General features: G+C 43.0%; 1 protein-coding gene across 1 annotated transcript in view; it reads right to left on the bottom strand.

Moving 5' to 3' along the window:
- INPP5F (inositol polyphosphate-5-phosphatase F) overlaps positions 1-17056 on the bottom strand; it is a 69086-nt gene that overhangs the window by 8720 nt on the left and 43310 nt on the right. The window contains exons 5-14 of the mRNA XM_089510047.1: positions 16856-17023; positions 16607-16663; positions 15586-15784; positions 13145-13324; positions 11608-11675; positions 9960-10084; positions 9489-9566; positions 8980-9100; positions 6252-6380; positions 5357-5474 (exon numbers count right to left, since the gene is read on the bottom strand). Of these exons, the coding sequence (XP_089366173.1) occupies positions 5357-5474; positions 6252-6380; positions 8980-9100; positions 9489-9566; positions 9960-10084; positions 11608-11675; positions 13145-13324; positions 15586-15784; positions 16607-16663; positions 16856-17023 (1243 nt within the window). The remainder of the gene's footprint in view (positions 1-5356; positions 5475-6251; positions 6381-8979; positions 9101-9488; positions 9567-9959; positions 10085-11607; positions 11676-13144; positions 13325-15585; positions 15785-16606; positions 16664-16855; positions 17024-17056) is intronic.

Below are 17056 nucleotides of genomic sequence, written 5' to 3'. Positions count from 1 at the left end.
GCAAACTCAACACCCATCAACCATAGTCTAGTGTAGCCCCGATACCAAGACAGCCCTACCAAAGGCCGCATCTCTCTTGGCCCTGGTATCCAACCTGTAATGTCTAATAACGGTTAAGGGCTGTGACCACACTGCAGCCTTGCAGATATCGTCTAAGGGTACACCAGACAGGAAGGCTGAAAATGCTGCTACCACTCTAGTGGTGTGAGAGCGGACCCTAGCCAGCAGAGGCTTACCCAAGAGTTCATAGGATAAGCAGATGGTGTTACACACCCACTTCGAGAGTCTCTGCGCCGATACAGGCAGTCCTTTCTTGGGCTCCGAGTAGCACTGAAACAGCCTCTCGGAGCGGCTAGAGTCTCTAGTCCTATCAAGGTAAAAGGCTAGGGCCCTACGGACGTCAAGTGTGTGGAGAGCCCTTTCAGCATCGGTGGTCGGGCTCGGAGCTAGGGTGTCCTGACACATGTGAAACATAGAAACAACCTTGGGCAAAAAGGTAATGTCCGTCCTAAGGACTACCTTGTCCAAGTGAAACCTGAGGAAGAGTTGGTCCCGACGCAGGGCACAGAGTTCGCCCACGCGGCGAGCAGAGGTAATGGCCACCAAAAAAACCGTCTTCCAAGTCAGGAGCCTGATGTCCGTGGTGGCTAAGGGCTCAAAGGGTCTAGTCTGCAAAGCTCCCAGTACCACCTCGAGGCTCCAAGCCGGGGGCAGTAGGGATGCCAGAGGACGTAGGTTGTTGCATCCCCTCAAGAAACTTCTGACCAAGGGGTCTTTGAAGAAAGAGGGTCTGCCCTCGAACTGAAAAAAGGAACAGATGGCCGACAAGTAGCACTTAACAGATGTGAGGCAGAGACCAGAGTCGACCAAAGACATCAGGAAATCCAGAACCACCGGTGTCGTTACTTGGGCCGGAGAGAGGTGTCTGTCAGCCAGGAAACGGAGGAGTTCCATTTCAGTGTGTAGGACTTTTGAGTGGCTGGTTTCTGGGCGGCTAGGATGACCCTGCGCACCGGGGCTGGGAGTCGTGCTAGGGATGGATTCTCCACGCCACCAGAGGAAGGGTGTCGATGTCGGGATGTCGGACACGGCCTCCCTGAACTGTGAGAAGATCCGGTCTGTGCTCGAGATGGAGAAAGTTGCCCTGGGAGAGATGGAGAAGGCAAGGGAACCAAGGCTGACCCGGCCACCACGGGGTGATCAAGATCCCGTCGGTGGTATCCGATGTCATTTTGGACACTGTCCTGGTGATCAGAGGAAAGGGGGGAAAGGCGTAGAGCATCACTCCCGACCATCGGAAACTGAACGCATCTCCGAGGGAGTCCTCGCTCCGCGTCCGGGAGCAGAACTGGGGACAATGGGTGTTGTGGACAGTCGCAAACAAGTCTATCTGCGGGGTTCCCCACCGACTGAAGAGGTCGAACACCGTCTCTGGGTGAAGTCTCCATTCGTGACATTGCGACGGAGACCTGCTGAGAAGATTCGCCAGGTCGTTCTGTGTTCCCGGCAGGTGTACCGCTTGGAGCAGGATGTTTCGAGCTATGCACCAGTCCAACACCTCGAGGGTGATGTCGAGGAGAGTGCGTGATCTGGTCCCTCCCTGCTTGTTCAGGTAACACATTACGGTGGTGTTGTCCGTCCTGAGCTGAACAACCTTGCTGGAAAGGGAGGACTCGAACGCCCTTAGGGCCTTTTGTACTGCCAGTAGCTCCAGGGAGTTGATGTGCAGCATTCTTTCGTCACGGGACCACTGGCCCTTGGCCCACAAGTCCAGAGTATGCGCTCCCCATCCGTCCTCTGATGCGTCGGTGGTCAGGACCACCTCCGGCTGGGGCTGCGAAAAAGGCATGCCGGCGCAAACGTTTTGGGAGTCGAGCCACCAGTGGAGGGAACGGGCAACCGGTCTTGGAATGGCGAGGCGACGCGATGGAGAGTCTGTCTCCGGGTCGAAAACGGACAGGAACCAGGACTGGAGGGGCCGAGATCAAAGCCTTGCCCACGGCGTGACGAACGTTGTCGATGCCATGTGTCCGAGGGCCACTTGGATGTCCCTGGCGGTGATCCGTCTCCGGCCGATGCATTGGCCGACGGCTCGACAGAGCGCTCAGAAGCGGTCGGAGGGCAGGGATGCTATGCAGGTCTCCGAGTCGAGGGTCGACCCGATGAACCTTATTTGCTTGGTGGGGAGCAGTTGAGACTTTTCAAAGTTGACCACCAACCCCAAACTTTGTAGGAGCTCTAGGGTCTCGGCGGTGTGCTAACGGAGCTCCCGGCTTGACGGGGCAACTATCAGCCAATCGTCCAGGTACGGGAATACTCTGATGCCGCGACGATGCAGATGGGACACAACCGGCGCCATGCACTTGGTGAAGACCCGAGGAGCTGTGGACAGACTGAACGGAAGGACGTTGTATCTGTAAACGTCCATCCCGACGGCGAAGGTCAGGAACCTGCGATGACTCTCCCGGATGCTCACGTGGAAGTAGGCGTCCTTTAAGTCGATCGTCGCAAACCACAGGCCCTGGTGCAACAAAGGTAAAATAGAGGCAAGCATTACCATTCGAAAGCGGCGATAGGACAAATAAGTGTTCAGCGCTCTCAAGTCCAATATGGGTCTGATGCCCCCATCGGATTTCGGGACTGTAAAGTAACGAGAGAAAAAACATCTGGAAATGTCCATGGCGTCGACTGCAGAGATGGCACCTTTGGCAAGAAGGGTGCGTACTTCATCGAGAAGGGTGTCCGAGGGGGAAGTGGAAAGGATAGCTCCAGTTGGGGGTAGCTCTTCGAATTCAAGGGCATAACCCCTATGGACGATGGTGAGAGCCCAAGAATCGGTAGAGATTGAGGACCAGATGGTGGAAACAAGGAGAGGAGGAGACGACGGAGTACGCTGCATCCCCTCAGTTTCTCTTCTTGTTCTGGTCGGAGTCCTGCCTCCTGTAGTTCTTCTTATACTTCGAGCCGGAGCGGCGGCCCGAGGAAGAAGAGGATTGTGAGGGATACCTTACCTTAGAGGAGAGATCTTTTCCATTAGCCACTGTATGTATGCGCCCATACATGCGTTGTAATTGGCCACTCTCATCCCTAAAGCCAAAGAAAAGTAGGCCTTCTTAGCGAGGGCATCTATTTTCTTCACCTCCCTGTCTGACGGCATTAGGGAGGCCTTTAGAGTGGAGGCACGTTGCGAGCCCTCTACGATTGCTGAATTCTGCCGTGGATGTTCAAACAGCCATGTGGGGTTCGGCACGATCCTGTAGAGTGACTCTATTTTCCTGTTGTTGGCGGCCGTCGACGCGGGGGCTCCCCATGAGCATCTCGCCAACTTTTCCAGGGAGGGGAGCAAGGGAATCGCGGGTGGTGTGGGCAGCTTCCCATGAATCTGCCTCTCAATAGGGTCTGAGGCTTCGTCCTCCGCTTGAGAGATTTGGATGTCGAGAGCATTGCCCATCTTGATCACATGCTCTGCGAAGGTTCGGACATCGTCAGAGGGGGAGACTGCTCCAGGCTGGAGAACTCCTGGTTGGACCGTTGATAGTCGTCGTCCATCGAAGATTCGGAGTCGTCTCTAGGATAACGGGCCTGAGAGGCTGTCTCATCCCTTGATTCGAGGTCCACAATGTCCAAGTCAGTGACAGTGTCCAGGCGAGGAAGGACTGCGGAGGTCCGGGAATGAGTGGAGGACGCAAGCGGCTTGGTTCTTTGGATGGGAGACCCGGTGCGAGACCTAATGGAGTCATGGGATACCGCCATATAGTATCTGCCAGTCTCACTATCATAGAAGTAGTCGGGCTCCGAGACCCAGGGAGGAGATGGAGAGGCAGCACGATGTACAAGAGCCCGATGAACAACTGATCTGGGCATCGGGGTGGGAGACCGATGGTCGTCCCTGGGGCTGGCTGGCGACGCTGGCTCGGAGAGGACGTCGATGGTGTCATTCGGTGCGTGACGGAATGTAGGAAGAGCCCGAGTCCCCTCTGGGGAACTATGCCGGTGCCCAGGACAGACGTCGGTGGTCTCGGAGTCCTTAGAAGTCGAGATCCTATGTGTCTTTGCTGCGGAGCGAGGATCGGAGGGCCTGCAGTCGGCGTCCGAGGGGTCTCGAGCGGCTTCCTTGCGCCTCGACACCTCCAAACCCCATTTATCAGAGCGTTGGCGCTTCGCAGCCAATTGCTCTTCCTCCGGGGATCGTGCATGGGGCCTTTTAGAGGCCAAAGGTGCCGCGGGTGTCGTGGCCAGGACCTTGGCCGAGTCTGGAGACTTTAGGGCCTTGGTAGCCGAGGATCCAGAAACGGAGTGCGTTGATGCCGATGCCTTCGGGACAGAGGACCTCGAGGCGGAACCCTTATGGGAGCTCGAGTCCTTGTCGGCAGCACGGCTCTCCTTAGAGCTCTTCTTGCGCTTATCCTGCTTGTCCTTCTTAGGGGGTCGAGAGGCGCCTTCTGACGGGGCCTCAGCCTCCAGGACATCGAGAGAGGTCGGGGCGGACTCCATGGTCATCAAAGGCTCGGTGGGCACAGGCTGAGCCGGAGCCTCGGAGAGGGTCGGCAGCGGAGTCGCAGTGGAGGAAGAAGCAGCCAGAGAGGACATCGCGCCCGCAGTGAACACTTTAGTGTAAATCGCGGCTTTCAGCCTGGTTTCCCGGTTCTTCCTGGCTTGGGGAGTGAGTGACTTGCACAAGGCGCAGGATGCAGGAATGTGCGCCTCACCCAAACACAGGAGGCAAGCCGAATGAGGGTCTTGGCCGGGAATTTTTCCCCCACAAACGGAGCACTTTTTGAAGGGAACTGATGGCATGGTCCACTTACGACTTACGGTGCGTGGTCAGACAGTCCGAGGTCAATACCGTTCCATAAAGATTGCCAAATCAGAGGGAAGCAAGCGCGAGGTCGTTACAGTCCAATGGTCAAACCAAATTCCAATCAAGGGGTCAAGCAAAGAGTAGTCAAACAACGGTCCGTGGTCAAGATTAGTGATTCCGATCTGAGATCTCAAGAGCGAAGTTCCCTAAGCAGCTAACGCGGCGGAAAAAAGGAACTGGGGAAAGAGCGGGAAAACAGGGGCTTTATAAGGGATGGGCGGAGCTACCGCCAAAAAGTTTCTATATGTTGCAAAGAGTACTTTGCCTAGTGATTCCAGAAGTTTCCGAAGGCACTGCGCAGGCGCAGTACAACCCATTTGTATGATTCGCAGAGACCACGAAGAAGAAAATATTTTCCCACCATAATGCATCTAAATCTAAATAACAAACTCACATATGCTCAAACTTTTTAAAAAGCAAGTTAGAAGAGAAGAAAATTCAAAAAATATACATTTAACAATTACTCAATATGAAACTAAATTAAACTATACTCACCTATGACTGCTTGCCTATAAGCATCCCTGAAGCGGTTTAAGTAGTACCTATTTGCAGAGTTAACACCATCTTTCATGACACCTGCCAGCTTCCTTTCACCAGTCCTCGTGAAGTCACCCTGTTGAGTATTCAGTCTGCTGGTTATTCACAAGTCTGACATCTTAAATAACAGTTCTTGACTTTCAAGGAAGGCCATGTTTTGAGGAACATGTACCTTTACAGAATTACATTCTGTACATTCAAAATAACCTTTTGGAGACAAATTTTCTTTTCTAAATATATGTTTTACAGGATCAACAGTAACAATATGTATTATGTTTTTCTACGTCTTCAAGTGGTTTCCAACTTTTAGTGAACCTAAGGAGAACCTATCACAGAATTTTCTTTGCAAGATTGTTTCAGAGGGAGTTTGCCTTTTTCTTCCTCTAAGGCTGAGAGTGTAACTTGCCTAGGTTCACCAAGTGGGCTTCCATTACTAAGCAGGGATCATAGTTCAATACTCAAACCACTAAATCATCAGTCAGTGCTATGTTTAATATATAACAGCACATTCAATTCAAAACCATCGTATCAGCATCATGCAATCTTGTATCAAAATAACAGCCAATGACTATAAATACCATACAAAACATAGAAGCTTGGCACTGAAAAGCTTAACAGAGCCAAAATAACTGTTACCTGAACATTTGAAAAAGGCAATAAAAATATTCAGAAAACTTTAGGAATATTTTTAGTAGAGGAACATATTGAAGACCTTAGTCTTGTGAGCAGTGCTTCTCAAAGCAGAAACATCTCCCGTTGGGAAGGATTATTATGAATGTTAGGGACAATTTAATTGACTAAACAGCAACTCTAACTTGCATTTACACCATATTAATTCCATTAGCATTACTACCTTTAAAGCTGCAGTTCCAGCATACTGTCGGCTTATGGCATCACCATTATTAGCCCATATGATCTGGTAGATTCGGTTGCATTTCACTGGCAATGGTTGTTCTGGTGGCATCACACCCAACTTTTTCAACTGCAATAAAATGTGATTTTCATTACAGATCATAGCAGGGGTTTTTTATTTGTTTGTTTATTACTTTAAGAGTGCAGTAATAAGGCAATAATATCCTTGTTCTGGAACATTCCCTTCTCCTTTTGTGTCATGTCTTTTAAGATTGTAAGCCTGAGGGCAAGAAACTGTCTAATCAAAAAAAATTGTAAGCCACTCTGAGAGCCTTTGTGGCTGAAGAGCAGGGGATAAATATGCCAAATAATATTATATTATTTATATAATATTACACTGGACCCTTGTTATATGCTGGAGTTTGGTTCCAGGATCCCCCATATATAACAAAATCCATAGATGCTCAAGTCCCACTAAATATAATGACATAGCAAAATGGCATCCCTTATAAAAAATGGAAAATGGTTTGATATTTGAAATGTATACTGTTTTTGGACATTTTCAAACTGTGTATGCTTGAATCCGTGTATAAAAAATCCATGTATAAGAAGGGCCGACTGTATAAGAAAAGCAGGCTTGGACACAGAAGTGAGAGGTACAAAAATAGGAGGAAGGAATATCAACAAACTAAGATATACAGATGAAACTATATTATTAGCAGAAAACATCACTGACCTAGAGCCACTACTGAGGAAAGTCAAGGAGGAAAATGCAAAGGCAGGCTTACTTATGTTGAACATAATGTAAATAAAAATAATGTACATGGAAGATATTCATAATTTCAACCTAGGCAATGAGGAAATAGAAATAGTAAAAGAATTCCTATACTTTAGATCAAACATTGATCAGGTAGAGGACTGCAGTCAAGAAATCAGAAGACAACAAAGAATGGGGAAGGCAGAGATGAAAGAACTAGAAAAGATTCTAAAGAGCAATGACATACAACTAAGCATGGAAGTCAGAGTCGTACAAGCAGTGGAAAACTGATGGAAATGTCATGTACTTGTTCTCTTATTGCCAGCAGAATGACATTCTGTCATGCATAATTGTCATCTTCCGACCTATGAAGGAGTTGACCAGGCAGGCCCAGCTCCATCAGGGCTAGCCTGGAAGAAGAGACTCCTCCCTCCATAACTGTCATCTTCTGGCCTATGAGGATGTTGACCAGGCAGGCCCAGCTCCATCAAGGCTAGTCTGGAAGAAGAGACTCCTCCCTCCATAACTGTCATCTTCCGGCCTGCGAGGGAGTTGACCAGGCAGGCCCAGCTCCATCAGGGCTAGCCTGAAGAAGAAGGGCCCTCCCTGTAGTCCTTCTGCCTTGGTCCAGGCCTCAGAGGGAGAGAAGAATGCTGGACCTGACCCCCTTCCCCACTATCATTCCCTTCTCCTTTTGTGTCATGTCTTTTTAGATTGTAAGCCTGAGGGCAGGGAACCATCTATTATCCCCTCTGTTGTAAGCCACCCGGATTCCCAGTGATTGGGCGGCATATAAATAAATCCTATTATTATTATTATTATTATTATTATTATTATTATTATTATTATTTCTCTACATGCAGCTAATGCCTTGTAAGTAGATTGGCGGGGAGTTAGGATCGTGGCAATAGTGTCACAATTGTGATTAAGTAGTGATTATGAATACAAAACAGTTACAGATTACAATAATTGTTCCATATTCATGATTGCTACTTAGTCATGACTGTGACACTATTACCATGACTGTAACTCTCCCACCCCCAATCTACTTTACTGGACATCAACTAAGTGGAAAGAAGAAGACCAATTCTGTGGATAATAGATGCATGGATCAATGATGTTTCTGTCAGGTGTAGGAGAGGGGGTTGGACCAGGAGAGGTTCCTTAATGAAGTATACTTAACTTACACACAGCAAAGTAGCTGATACAGAATACAAGCCCATGTTTGTATTGTCCTCCAGGAGGTGGGGATTTGTCAGAACATTATAAATACCACTTATCTTGCCTGCATACTCTATACTAGGACTAAAACCTTATCCAGTCAAGGTTTCAAAAACGCTCTTTCTAAGGGGCAAAACAGACCAGCAGTAAGAACCAGGTTATGGGGGAGGCGGCATCTGAGTGTAGTGTTTAGATGCCACATGCTCTGATGCCCCCCATGCTGCCAGGAAGCCACCCGGCTAGCTGCACATGCAGCGGCTTCACAGTGTTTCATTTACACGTGCCAAAACGCCACAGTGGTGATGGTAAGGACACCCTTTTCCTACCCCAAAAAGGAGTGGCATTTTGCCACTTCTTTTCAGGGCAGAAAAATGCTGGATCGGGACCACAGCGTGCAGTTACCGCCGCCCCAATCCAGCGCACAAAAAGGCAGCCCTTTAGGGCCATCTGTTTTGGTCATAAGTCATTCTTCTAAATCAAAGCTACTAATAAGAGTAGGAGGAATTTGAGAATTTAACTTTAAAACTTGCATCTAAACATTACCAATTCAATCAAAACAAAGGAAATCATTTCGATGTGTCCTCCACTAACCTCATGATTTGCATTACCAAAATTATTCTAAAGCAACTTAACATGAATAAACTACATAGACATTTCCATACTAGCCTAATACAGTTAAGGATCATCAAGCAAATTTCACATTGTTATCATTAAGGGTTTATAATTATTCAAGTTGCAATAGCTATAATACCTGTTGTTCCATAATTACACGGGCAATAGCAGCTTGGACAACATTAGTCCGATCCAGGCAATCCATACAGTTAACTCGGAAAATTCCTTCCTGTTTACAGATCACACCAGCCTGATCCACCCTTCCAACAAGCAAAGTAAAACGATTAGGAACATTACAATACAACTCTCCTATATTACTTATAGAAGAAAATTTGTTCTTAATAGAACAAGCATGTCTCCCTGTATTCAGCAATGTGCAGGAATGTTTTTCCATGTCAAGGGACAGTGCTTAACATTGTTAAATAATCTCTCATCTTATCCTTATACAAAAAAAGTAATTACTGCATAAAACATTGTCCATGTTACATAACTACGTCATACATTATAGTAAAAAGTTATACTGCACTTAGTAGATGTCATTTTTGCCCCATCCCCCTGGGGCCCTCTACTCACATAAGCATTACAACACATGTAGAAGGGACAAGCTATTTTCTGTTTTCAGAGAAAGGAAATCAAGCTAATACCAACCAGCACCACTTCACATCAGTGATGATGTCTGAAATAGCATCCGTTAGCGTCTGAACATTTTCAAATTTCATCCCACGGCTAAAAAGTACAAAGAAAACAAAACTTCCTGAAATTTTATTACAAAGTACCTTTTACCATCTGTTGCAAAGTAAGTAACATCAAATTATATCTACTTTTATTCACATGAAGAATGGGAGAGGGGCACTCAAAATTTAGGAACTGATGCTCCAAATTCTTATTAGCTTAGTCTTAAAGACAAAGAACACACTTATTCAAACATTTTATAAGGACTTTTTTTTCAAAATGACATTTTACAAAAACCAAGAAATCTTTTGCCAATACAAGCAGCTAACAACAGAAGAACTGAAGAACATTTGTCATACTGTATATGATAGATGTAAAACAACAACAGAATGTTATGGTTCAGGATTTGAATATTAAATTGCTCAAGAGAGTTTTTGACAGTCTTACCAGTGTTCATGGAAGTCAAATGAAACATAAGTAAGGCTTGGATTGTTGTATAGTAAAACTTGTTTAAGATATGCATCGCCAATAATTTTTTCTCGTCCAGCCTGGTCCACCAAATTAATAATAATCTGTTTGAATTGAGTAGAATAAAAAGATAAATGTATAAAAATAAAGGAAAGCAAACAATTGTGCACTTGTTGAATGAATTTAGTTACGGTCTTGGACCAAAATATACTTGTTTGCATAAAAGATTCAAGTATGGGAAATTCAGGATTCTTGTTTCATCCAAGTGCCCAACATTGTTAGTTCCCAGTTTTCTCTTTCTAAGCAATTGCTAAATCTTTTTGCAATCAGTGTTAACAGTATGTTGTCTCCATTGCAGTGCCATCATATTATTGTGACATATAATTCCACACTCCGGTATGGAAATTCAATTATTGTTTTTCTGTAAGGGAAAACATTTCTGCTTGCATGAGGCAGGGTATTCCTTTTCTATCCACTGCAGTTTCCCATCCTGTCCCACAAGTTCTCTCTCATGCTGAGACTTTTTTTGGGGGGAGGGGGGGGGTCCCCACATTTTTCTTAAGGCTGCACATATTACTGTGATGTAATTTGGATGTTCGTTCTTTTTTGGCCCTGCCTTTTAGTGCTTTGTGTGCTTCCCTCTTCTACCTGTTTTTCTCTTTTAATTGTAATTCTTATTAATACGTTTTAAATATGAAACAATACAAAAATGGTAAGTAACAAATTATTTGCAAAATGCAGTAACATTAAAATAAGTAACATTAAAATAAAATCAAACAAAGTAGAACTAAAATGAGTACATTGGCCAATACAGTGTAGCACATTCCTAAAACAGAATAAAGAACCATCGTAACTGTTAGATGGCCATTTCGGTGGGGTAGGGGTATTTTGTATGAGTAAAAGGAGCATACCATCAGAAGGCATTAAGCCAAAATTTGCACATTTGTAATGGTGGTTGGTATGGCAAGGTATCTTTGTTTGTAAAAATAACAAAAGAATACCAAATTTTAACAAAGTTATTTTTTTTGTTTGCTATGTTCTCAGGTTAGAAGTTCATTCTTCACATAAAGCAGCATGTCATACCCTTTTTAACTTTTTTACCATGAGATAGCCCTTCTAGATGCCTCCAAGGATTGAAGACATCTTCTTACACAATGCGAAATATATTGTGGAGAGCTACAGTAGGGGCAGGGGAAGTTGGCAAAATCCAGGTGCCTTTCCTAGCATAAGTAGGAACACTTTCTAAAAGCTACCACTGGATACAATTAAAGTCTTCACACCTATCACATAGTTCTCTTTTTTCCTACATAATAGCTAAAACTTTTAGGATTGAGCAAAAAAGAGCATGTATGCACATGCATCTAAATACATACATGGGCATACACAATCACCCAGACACTTGTACCTCTCTTGAGCAGCAGTAATACATGAAATGTTCTGGGGCATGCAACTGCTATGTACTGAAGAGCACTTTTTGGGCAATTCTTGTCAAATCTATTGCCTTGTCAGTGTCATTAATTGCCATGTCAGGGGTTTCCAATATACTTTTTTTTTCAAAAATTAAAACCTACACCTTAAGTAACCATGGTTTCAAACTTTAATCTTGTAAGAATTAAGGAAAACCCACCTGTTTTGTATATATTTTTAATTGTTCTTCAAAATGTGCAGAGAAATAAGGGACTGTTTCCTTTTCACCTGAAAAGCACAGAAAACACTGAATAACACTTGGGGAATGTAATGGTCACATTTAAAAGTATAGTATCGGAATACTACTGTGGTACCATACATGTGCATATTTCTTTGGAAAGCAATTTTAAGTAGAAAGAACAAATTATTATTAAGTGAGGTAAGAAATTCTGATGAAATTATAACTAAATATCAGGACATCTTTCCTTGGGAACTTCTACTTCCCACACTATGCCAGTCCAGAACTTCTAAAGAACCTTACTACAAGTTCTTATGACAATGCACAGCTCCAATACATATAGAGCTCCACATCTGATTCTATAAACAATGATGCTCCCTGCTACTGTCCCAGCTGATAAAAATGCATCTTCAGTAAAGTGGAAATGGCAACACTCAGCTGCAATATAAAATGCACCTAATAATCTAAAATAGTAGTACTTATTAGCTGCCAATTTGCAACAGGTTTACAGGTAATTGTGGTAGAAACAGGAATAATATGCCACAAATACAATACTGGCACCTGAAATATTGGAGGGAGGATTATGGACATGAGATAGCCTGAGAAACACTGATCTAAAAGAAAACTCTGTGCACTTGTATCCTTGCACTATATTAAGAAATACCTATAAGAATATAAGCACACCAAAATGCAGCAAATGGAAGAATGTAATTAGCTTCTTCTATTCTTTGGTTACAAAACTGTGTGTTATGGGAAATAAAATGTCAGTTCTGAATGACAGCATAGATTTCAATCCCAGCACTTCACGTCAACTACAAGATCCCACGGAACAGGGTTTAACTAATCCAGCTCCACAGTAATATTCAAAATTTTCTGTATGTTAAATTTGATTTTACCATAATAAATGGGCCACTGGTCTGTCTCCAAAAAAAGGTAATCTCCCACAAAACAAGTGGCTTGTCAGTTGAGACAACATGAGACTTGACTCTGTTTATAACTTAAATGAATTGAAATGATGTGTATTACAAACTACAAATATGGAAGAGTATAGAAACAGGAGTACAGGCGAATGCTAATGTCTCTTATTTAAATTAAAAGATGACATCACAGATTTAGTTTGTAGGGCGATTTCCTTCCACAGAAGGCTGTTAACTTCACAACACCAGGGTCAAGTGTTTCAGCTAAAACTCTTCCTGTCATGATAGGAACACCATGGTTACTAACAAGTCATTTAGAATGCATGACACTTCCATCCATATAATTCAGCTTTGCAGTTTTTATGTGCAACACATATGTGGCATTTGGGTAACACATTAAACGCTGAACCATATGGACAGAGAATACAATGACTAGAAGCAACGGGGACTGATCAAGGAGGTGGTAGTAACTGTTCCAAGCATGTGTAAAGTGGATCTGTATGACCAGCTCTAGTGCTGCATGAAATGTAGCCCAAAGTCAACAATAAAATTTAAGTCCATCCGATAACAGCAAAAGCTACTGATATTGTATCAAGACTTACATTTGTCAAGCCGTGGCCGGGGATTGTATCTATAACCAACCTGACTCCAAAACACAGGCACAGAGCCTCTTGTCTGAACGAAAGACAGGGTATGGTTATGGACATGAATCAGTTGTTCTGTCTCCACATAATTTGCCACATTCCCATTTTTATCAACACCTCTTCGTTTGTAACGCATCCCTAGAAAATGAGCACAGAAATCTCAGAAAAGATGTAGGATTTGAATGGTAATCCTCAAATAGTATTTATCCGCAAAATTCTCAAATGCTAAACAAGATTACTTCATGACAGCCCAAAGATTTTCTAAAAGAAATTAAACCTCAAATTATGAAGTTCTGAGTAATAGCCCAACATAGCTACTCTGAAAATTAAGAGTGAAACTGCTACCAATAGATTTGCCTTGCACTAGATGGGAAGAAGGGAAGGATTAAAGGACTTAGATAAAAGGTATCAGTTTTGTACATTCAAAAGGCATTGTGGATCAAATGTAATTTATTATAAAATTTATAAAATAAATATTCCCACTGAGAGAAAAATAAATTAAGCTAATTCGTGGGGGCGGGGGGGAGACTATTTTTAGCATGGCTTATTTCTGATTCTATAGCTATAGCTAAAGGAAGCTCAGTGAACAGCATTACTTTAAAAGGTGGTTTTCTTTTTCTTTTCTGTTTCTTGGTAGGGAGGCAGGAAAATGGTGATCCAAAAAGTTTGGTAGGGCTCAGGGCTATTTAATAGCTTGGGCAGTGCACATTTTATCCCTTGCCCAAGAAACTAAGGACCAGAAGAATGTAAGCACTGTAGCTTAAAATATAATTCATATATAGTACTGTCCCAAAAACAGACAGAAGTACTGGGAAATTTAAGAAAATTAAAAATTGTGAAACAAACTTCTGAAACAAAGAATGTTAATCCTACTCAAATTCAAGAAAATTGAATTGAATTTCAGATATTTCAGACAGAACCTTTTCCACCAGCTTTATCAGATTTCAAGTGCTGCAGCTAAAAATACCTACACAGCACTAGGATGGGGACACATATTTTTGTAGATCCTCCCTGGACCTGCACACAACCATATATAAGAACAGACTGTCACCATCCCAACATGCCCACTCAGTCTGAACCTGGAGTAACCAAGACCAACATGAGATCCTAGTTTAAAAACTAGAGTAAAATGTCCATCCTTAAAACCTTAGAAACAAAATCAGAGCCAGAACCATATAACCAAATGGCAAAGACTGGACTTAGTACCAAGGCAACTTCTAGAATAAAAGATTCCAGACCAAACTGGAAGAGGTGAATCGCTTACATAACATTGTGGGGAAGCAGCTAGTGGTTTACAAACAAGAATCTTCTTTGAGAATTGTTTTCACGGACACAGAAATAACAAAGCATGGCTTGCCTTGCTATAAATACCAATACTAAGGCAAGTGCTTCAGACCCCAGAGAGATGAGTATATACCAAGTGCAATGCTCAGCACACCAAGCCAGCACAGATGTCTAAAACTCACACAGCATGAATGCAGGCAACATGTGAAAAGCAAGAAGCATGGGTAAAGGCAGGGTGAGTGTGTTTTATCTTTTTTTGTCCCAAATAACCTTGTTTGGTCAGATGCCCACACAAAAGGCTGAACTCCTCAGTAAAGGGCACACAGCTAACTCCTAACAGCCTAAACAATTTCACATGGGAAGACTTGAAGTGACCTTGAAGGCCTGGACAGAGGCACAAGCACTTGGAATCGCCAAGAGAAAAAGAGAAGCGGCATCTGCTTCAGGAGAAAGACAGTAAGCCAAAACCGCTCAAGAGAAAATGAGACACATTCTTTCTTGCTAAATTATCTTTCCAGTCTACAAAGTGCAGTGCTTTGTCTTAAGTAGAAATTCTTCAGTTGTTCCTACACTGGTTTTACAAGAAATGACCTTTAAATATATCTGAGATTTAATTCACTGAGACTGCAGATAATGGAAGTTCTTAACACCTTACTGTGTACAAGACAATAAAAATATAGTATTTGCTATTTTTCATCTTCGAATTATAAAGATTCACTTTTCCATGCCATTAAAAAACAATTAGGAGAGTGGGATCTTGCTCTCTGGGTATGGTTGGTTGGAGCAAAGGAACATTATCTGAACAGAAGTAGTATCTCTGAAGAATTTCCTTGCTCTTTTTGTGCAAGTTTCTCAAGTACTACATACAGTCTTAACCAGATCAATACTTTTACATTATTTAATAGCCCATGGAACCTATCGCAGCAATAAGCAACACAACCTCTTATAATAGCTCCCCAGTTGTTCAATCCACAACATGAAGATGGCACACCATCTCCCATGTGGAAGATTTTTTTTTTTTTTACATTTCTGCTTCTCAGCAAGAAAACAACAAGTTAAATTTTTGTGGTGTGTTATTACTGCTATTTTAAGTTCATTAGGATGGATGCATTTACCAGCTCTGTGTCGGCTGCGGCGTGAGATAAGGGCCACAAGAAAACTTGGGTGAATATCATCTACACAGATGGGCTCCTGAGGTGGTGTCTCTGGACTGCTTTTCTCCTCATCTGATGCTTCATTATAATTCACTACAAGCTCTTCAATCTGAACAAATCCCTGGATTACTGGGATAATCCAAAAGTCCACTTCAGATTTCTGCAAAATTAAATTTTAAAAATAAATAAATATTTCAAAACCAGTAAAAAGGTAGTGCAATTTGCAATTTCAATAGTTAAAGGAAGAGCACAAAATATCTACATCAGCTTCATTCACTATTCTCATTGTAACATTTAAAAATTGCATTTAAAGATAGTAAAACAACTAAATCAATTTACCTGGGTTAACCCAGTAGCTCAGGAAGCTAAGTGGAGTGACCCAACTGAACAGGATCCCTACTACCTTTTCCCTAGAGCCATCTGCAGAGACTGTAATAATTTCCACAGAATCTGAACACATGTTCTGCTACCCGAAATTAGCCACTTGTTGACATGTGAAATACAAAGCCCATGTTCATACCAGAAAAGAAAGGGTGGTAATCATATCAGTGGGGGAGGACCAAGGGACATGCATTCACAAGGCTGGTTCTAATTTGTAAGCCATGTTTTGCAGAGAATTTCCATTGTATCTGTGGTAGATTGCAGAAAGGCAGTGTGGTGTAGTGGTTTGAGCATTAGACTATGACTAAAGACCAGGTTTCAAAACTCCATTCAGCCATGGATACCCTTTATGTGAACTTGGGTAAGCCACACTCTCTCAGCCTCGAAGGAAGGCAGTGACAAAACTCCTCTGAACAAATCTTGCCAAGAAAACCCTGTGATGAGATCACCATAAGTCAAAAACAACTTGGAGGAACACGACAAGATTGCAGAAAAGAACAAAACAGATTATTATAATGTACTAACAAGGAAGTAGAAGAGGAGTGAAGTAGAACACACCAGGATTCTAAAGAAAATTAATATCTATATAAAAATTACTCACCCCAATATTTATCAGGTCTTCGACCATGTGTTTGTTCCAAAAGAATCTGTCATCAACCTGAAAAATAAAATGCAACATAACCCTTTTCTTCCTTAAAACTACTGAACAAAACTGTTCCTTATTAAACTTGCCTTTATCAGAATACATTCTAAAGCACATTTAGCATTGTTTTACAAGTGTAAAGGCCAAATAAATACACATATGTATCTAAATATTCATTCAAAGTACAAGTAACATACATACTCCTACCTTCTTCCAAAGTGGCAAGGTAGCCTTCTCACACGCACTTTGCCTTTGCACAGAATTCGTTAGGTCATAAGTCAAACTGTAATAAAAGGACTCTGAATCCATAAACATTTTGAAGAGTTCTTCTAGCAGTCGCCTCTCCAGTCTTTCCTTCTCTTTACTTTCTTTAACCTGCAAATACCAGAATACCAAAATTGCTATTAT

Source organism: Sceloporus occidentalis, unplaced genomic scaffold (assembly GCF_023333645.1).
Source record: "Sceloporus occidentalis isolate IW3139 unplaced genomic scaffold, rSceOcc1.0.p SCAF_2, whole genome shotgun sequence".
Classification (NCBI taxonomy): domain Eukaryota; kingdom Metazoa; phylum Chordata; class Lepidosauria; order Squamata; family Phrynosomatidae; genus Sceloporus; species Sceloporus occidentalis.
The sequence above is the reverse complement of the archived record's forward strand: the minus strand, read 5'-3'. Positions and strand labels throughout refer to the sequence as shown.